The sequence below is a fragment of the Patagioenas fasciata genome, chromosome 2 (assembly GCF_037038585.1).
Source record: "Patagioenas fasciata isolate bPatFas1 chromosome 2, bPatFas1.hap1, whole genome shotgun sequence".
NCBI lineage: Eukaryota > Metazoa > Chordata > Aves > Columbiformes > Columbidae > Patagioenas > Patagioenas fasciata.
The window spans coordinates 9,465,839-9,472,115 of record NC_092521.1 but is presented as its reverse complement, the minus strand read 5'-3'; the positions used below and the strand labels follow the sequence as shown (position 1 = coordinate 9,472,115).

Here is a 6,277-nt window from a genome sequence, read left to right as displayed (position 1 = left end):
TCCAGCTGTTTAGCCTCTGGAGACTTCTAAGAGAAGAAAGCAGCATCCTTCAGCACAAACGTCCTGCTGCAATGACATGGTATTGGCACATCCTCTCCCACTCCTCCTCTGCAAGGATAGGGAGGGGAAAAGCCATCTTGAAGTTTAGCCAGGTTTTCGTACGGTAGATGTTGAGACCTGGAAAGAACTCAGATTTCAGCAATCCTTTCTACTGGTGGTTTTGAAGAACACCATTACAGCAATGGTTTGCTGTTGAGCTGTATTAACCCAATCATGAAAACTCTTGGTCCCTGAGAGCCCATTCTCCTCTTCCCCCTCAATAACCCCAAAAGCAATGTGGGGGGTGAACTATTTCTTCTCTATAAACCTTCCGTTACCCAATCTGAATCTGTCCAATGCCACAGGAGCTCCTTGCTCTGTGGTGGCCATTCATACCTTGAGAAAATGGTGAAATCCCAGCTCATCTTTTCTATTTAATGACACTACAGTATCCAAGATAACTTTGTCTCCAAGAATAATGCAGAAGTCAGTATTTGCAAGATCTAGAAATGGGTTTTATAAAAATTTCTAATAAATCCACATGCCATTTTCATCTCTTCAGTTACAGAAGAAGTTAAAGATGTCAGGAGACCAGCATTGCAGGGAAAGAGTCATAACTCCTTGTAAAAGGTAAGACACTGCTCCTCTGTACTGTTCCCCAGCTTTTCTGTACAGGTACACACTGTTCCTTGCAAAGTGAATACTTTTTGTTGCAAAGCTGACATTTATAGTGGTCCTAGCAACTACTCGCTGCTCAGAAGTGCTCGCAGATCCCTTTTGTGCTGCAAGAAGGCTTGGATGCATTCCTCCCCATTAAACAAAAATGAACTACCCAGGCTTGACAGGCACACCATGGTGTCCTTTTGGAAGGAATGATTAGCCATTCCCAGAAAAGCTCAACGAAGAACGTAACTTTGCCCATCTTTTGTAAGATGAGTTGGCACAGGTTCCTCCTGTTTTCACTGTCACAGGCTGTGGTTGACCAAATCAAGCCCTTTGCTGGTATCAGTCCAATCATGACTGCTGAATCATCACATCTAGCAGAGCCTTGGCTCAGATATGCCAAATATTTGCTTTTGCTTCTTCCTATCTTAAGATTTTTTGAGATACAGGAGGAAGGTGCAGCCCAAAGTAGTTACGGCAATGCCACACACCCACCTGTCCCTGAAAAGCCCAGTATGTTCAGTCATTCTCTAGGTAAGAGCATCATATTCTCACCAAGGCAGAATGTACAGCAGAGCCACCCCCTCAGTGAACAGCATCAGTGCTCCCAGCCCCTGTGACACACGGAAGGGATGCTTCCCCATGAAGGGCAGATATTGTTCAAGTTACAAAAAACCTTTAATCTTCGAATAGCCTGGAGAAGAGAAGGCTTTGGGGAAACCTTATTGTGGTCTCTCAGTACTTAAAAGGAGCTTATAAGATGGATGGGGACAGAGTTTTAGAAGAGCGTGTTATGACAGGACAAGGGGTAATGGTTTTAAACTAAAGAAGGGGAGATTTAGGCTAGACATGAGGAATAAATTTTTTTACAAGGAGGGTGGTAAATCACAGGAATAGATTGCCCAGAGAGGTGGTAGATGCCCCATCCCTGGAGACATCTCAGGCCAGGCTGGACAGGGCTCTGAGCAACCTGATCTGGGTGAAGATGTCCCTGCTCATGGCAGGGGGGTTGGACTAGATGAGCTTTGAAGGTCCCTTCCAACCTGAGCTATTCTATGATTCTATGAACAGGAAACTGCAGAAATAAATAGAAACGTAAGGTGACCAGATGGTCTACCAGAACTCAGATTAACATCAAAAAGGACAACTGTACCTCTGCCTTAAGGGCAGAAATAAACTACCCTTAGATTCCTATCTCTTTTGAATTTGAGTAGTCTTGTAAAACTTATTTTTGAAGGATTAATCTTTCCTCTCCTTTCCTGAATTTAGATTCTTACAAGAAGTCCAAGAAGAACAGCTTTCTGAAACTTAAAGTGGCATCTGCACTTTCAGTCAAGAGGTTCAAGTAACTCCAGAGGTTGGAGAACGTTGCACATAAATGGATTTACAGATCAGACTGGGACCAGAAAGGACGCAACGATCGTGGCACCGACTCCAAGCAAGAAGTTCAGCGTACAGACCTACGCACTAGACAGTACTATATCTAGGGTAAGAAAGAAAACTTCAAACATCAAATAAATAGTACTCTTTAACAAAGCTCAATTTTTTCATGTATTTGTTAGAGAAAAAATAGCCTTTAGTATGTTGAATAGCCAGTAACAATACTGAAGTGTGTTGTGTTTTCTTAGCATAAATCATAGGCTGGAGTGGAATAAAGAGAAAGCTCTGAGCACAAAAGTAGGGAAGGACAGATTAGAGAAAAAAAAGAATATGCTCTCACTGAGAAAGACTATTGTACTCCTGCTAAAATATTAAGACACAAGACATTGCAAAGTTATAAATTTATTTGTTTTGAAATAAATACAAATACTTCATTAAGAAACTTTTCTTGATAGACTTTACACAATAGCTTTATTCTTTCTGGAAATTGTCTGTTCTTCCCACAAACTGTTACGGATATTCTACACAAGAGCTGAAGTTAGTCAATATAAAGTAACTTAGACTGTGTTCTTCTGAACAAGCAATCCCAAAGTATTAACATTTGCGATTTAACTGCTCGGCATTTGAGTTTTCTTGTTTGTGTGAGGACTGCAATGCAGTAGATACGTGCTAGAGCTCGGGAAATCCTGTCCCACTACCTACGGAAGGACAAACTTCAGAACACCCAACTGCGAAAATCTGACTGGCACAAAGGTGTCAAGCCACTAGCATCAAAGAAAGTAACCCAGGGTAACAGGAGGCTACATAAAGATGCTGAACCAGCAGATCATTGCATTTATGCAGTCATTAAACACTGTATTTCACAGATACAGTATTGCCGCTCTACCACTGTGTGGAATACACTTCTCAGCACCACTGAGCTCCCATCATTTTCAAATCTGGTAATTAGTGGCGGTTGAATGTACAGTGTCTAATTACATGCCATCCCACAGTTATTCATCTCTCTTGACAAAGAACAGCTGGATCTGGCTTCGCTTACAGAATTCCAAATTTATCACAATTGTGCTGGACACAAAAACTTGAGCTGCAAAGAAGCTGTCTGAAGGAAAAAAAAAAAATCAAGCTGTTTCTGCTTTGCTGGCATGTTCAGCTACTCTACTTGTTACAACTACATCAACTTTTGCAGTATGGTAAACCCTTTGGCCCAAGATCCCGAAGAAGAAATGCTACCTTGCTTATTAAATTTAAATCCTGTCCTCATTTGGCTAAGCAGGTTTTAGGGTCTGGGAGGGGGGAAGGAAAGGAAGACTGGAACTAAATCTCAAAAAAATGAAATGAAAAAGCTTAAAGATTTAGTCCGTCTTAAAGTCACATTGAAATCGCCTATTTTAGTAATATATTATTGTACATAGGAAAACAGGTTTGAATACTAATGAATTAGAAGGCCTATAAATGCACAATACATTAACTTCTCTATCATTTGAAGTCAAGCTATATACAATGAATTCAACTCCAGCTTCAACATGAGGCCCTAACACATCTGCTTCATTTCCTTTTTTGAAAGCCATCCATAATAGTGTTTTTTTCTCCCCCTCTTTGAAACTCATCTCAAATTGTGCCAGTTTACTTCGAGATAATGAGAGATAAAGGGGCATGTAACAGCTCTGATTTTAAAGGAGGATATTAAGCAAGTCTGGTTTGACTCTGAAGTGTTTACAACCACATCAGCTTTTGGCAAGTATCCTTTAGAATTTGGCATCCACTGAAAGAGGGCACAATAGCAGCAACTGTCTGAGTTACAAAAATAATGACAGAGCAAATGAGATGCTTCTTTTCTTTGGTCCCTGTCAGACCCTGGTGAACAGAGTTCATCCTACAGAAAAGCTCAAGATTAATACCAGTTATTTTTTTGTGATACACGGGGGGCATCCATTACTTTTTCACACCGTGACCAGTTTAAACCTCCCAGAGCCATCTAACACGACACTTCCATGGACTTGGGGCTTGATTGTTCAGCGTTGCTCGCCGAGTTAGGCGTCAGCTCGATGCGCGTGTCTGTGTGGGAGCGATTCCTGGCACCGTCCCCCGTGTGGGATCGGCTCCTCGTTCCCTCCCCGGTGTGTGACCGGCTCCTCGTGCCTTCCCCGGTGTGCGACCGGCTCCTCTGTCCTTCCAAAGAGGTTACGCTGGAGCCAGAAGCAGTGCGGGACCTCATCAACCTGGTCATGCTAGCAGAGGGCACTGGAAGAAGAGTCTTACATTAATGCCTTTGCCTTCCTCTTCAGCCCTTAACACCTTTGCAGAAGCTTTCAGGGTTTAATATAGATTTTTTTGTGTGGCTTCACATGTAGAAGGACCACTGCTCCAGGCATCCAGTTAAGGAGCCCAGATTACTAAGGCAAAATTGGTGGCCAGGTCTGATTCAAGTCAGGCCTTTATGGCATGTTGCTGTGGTGGCAAAAAGCCACTAAAGCAACTAAAAACACTCACTAGACCTCCCGTTACTTTCAGATGTTTAACCTTTGCTGTCAGCCCAGGCTGGCAATGCATTGAAACAACAACTGTTGTCAGAAGCACACAGATGAAGGACGAAGAGCTACAAATTAAAGTAGTCTCTGAAATAACAAGGTTTTAAACATTGTGTGCAGCATGTGAATCCTCTCCTGTGATGCAACAAGGCGACACTATTACAAATATCCACCTTAAAAATATCAAGGTAAAGCGGGTATTTGTGGGTATAAACTATCTATGAAGCTCTCCACTATTTAGTAATGTAATTTCATCTGAAAACTCTTTGTCTAGACACCACAGGTGTTTTTGGTTTTCCCTTGCAAATGCATATCCAACAGGGAAGAGATCGCACATCTGAGATCAGAAGGCTCTCTTGATGCCGAGATGCTCAACAAACTTTGGTAGCCAGGTGAACCATCCCATAAAACCAATACTTACTGTATCCCATTCCCTGAACAAAGTATTTGAAAGCTTCTGCAAGCTTGGCAGGCTGCAAAAGAAAGAGAACATTATTGTACGCAATGCCCAACAAGTTAGTTACATTACAGTAGAGAGACATCTTACATTTTCTCCGGTTTCTACAGAGCGTCTACAAATTTAATTTACACAAGCAAATTTCACCATTCCCCTCTCTAATTTGTTCTCCTGCTCCATTATTTTACCAAATGCACGCATTGATTTGAGAATGAGTTTTCCAGAGATGTGACTACAAATGGTCTAAGCCTGGCCCAAACTTCACTTGTGCAGTTACTGAGGTGGATGAGTCAAAATAAAACAACTGGCCTCACAAAATATACAAGACAGTTCTTACAGCATCAGTAATTCAGCAGTTCTGAATTAGCAGAGAAGAAACTCAGTTAGTCAGAGCTGATAGTATGTTTATATGGAAAAAAAATCTCATCAGGAATACGCAAGCAGAACTACACGACTGACATTCTTGCAATGAAGCGCTTGTTATTTTTCTCTGCCACAGACACAATGGCTAAATAAGTCTTAACCTCAATTATTGATTTTGCAAATACTGGCTATATTTTGATTATAATTTTATCTGAATCACTGCAAGGAATGGGCTTTATTACAGAGGAGCAATGCACAATACTCCTGTGTGGCTTTGAAAAAGCCTTTCCCCACCACTGTAAGAGCACACACTGGCTATACAGGGACTTCTCAGCTGCAGCTAATTACAAATCCAGTTTTTTCCTTAAATTCAAGAACACCATATTATATTGCTTAGAAATCCATTTAGAAAACGTCACATGCTAATGCTGATTTACCAGTCAGCTCTTCTAGTGAAGCAAAACTACAGCATAGGCCAAGCTTAACTTTCCCAGCCTGGGTTTACCAGCAGCCCTGCAATTTATGCCTAAATATATTTCAGAAACTCCAGTTCATTCTCAGTCAAGCCAGGTCAGTGTATGTAAAAACACAGTTGTTATTTCCTGCCTCCCACTTTGCTGATCTATACTATAAATAGTCCAAATAAGAATATGTTTTTAAAATTCTCATGCTCAAGACTTAATCTATGTTAGCTTTGCAGATAGGCATAAAATAACACCAACGCATTCCCACCTCAGACCTTTACTTGGCTAGAGACTTAATTAGTGGAAATAATATCCCCTCCCAATCTTATTTTGTGCTTCATTGGTCTTTAAAGAAAAAAGAAAGCTCAGATGACCAACTGACA

At 41.3% G+C, this 6,277-nt stretch overlaps 1 protein-coding gene across 2 annotated transcripts in view; it reads right to left on the bottom strand.

Moving 5' to 3' along the window:
- Positions 1–2,468: 2,468 nt before the first annotated feature.
- The window catches only part of NDRG1 (N-myc downstream regulated 1), a 39,616-nt gene continuing 35,807 nt past the window's right edge, over positions 2,469–6,277 (bottom strand). For both annotated transcript variants that reach the window (XM_065830897.2, XM_071803783.1), the window contains 2 exons: positions 5,032–5,083; positions 2,469–4,323 (listed from right to left, as the gene is read on the bottom strand). In XM_065830897.2, the coding sequence (XP_065686969.1) occupies positions 4,058–4,323; positions 5,032–5,083 (318 nt within the window). In that variant the 3' untranslated portion in view covers positions 2,469–4,057. The remainder of the gene's footprint in view (positions 4,324–5,031; positions 5,084–6,277) is intronic.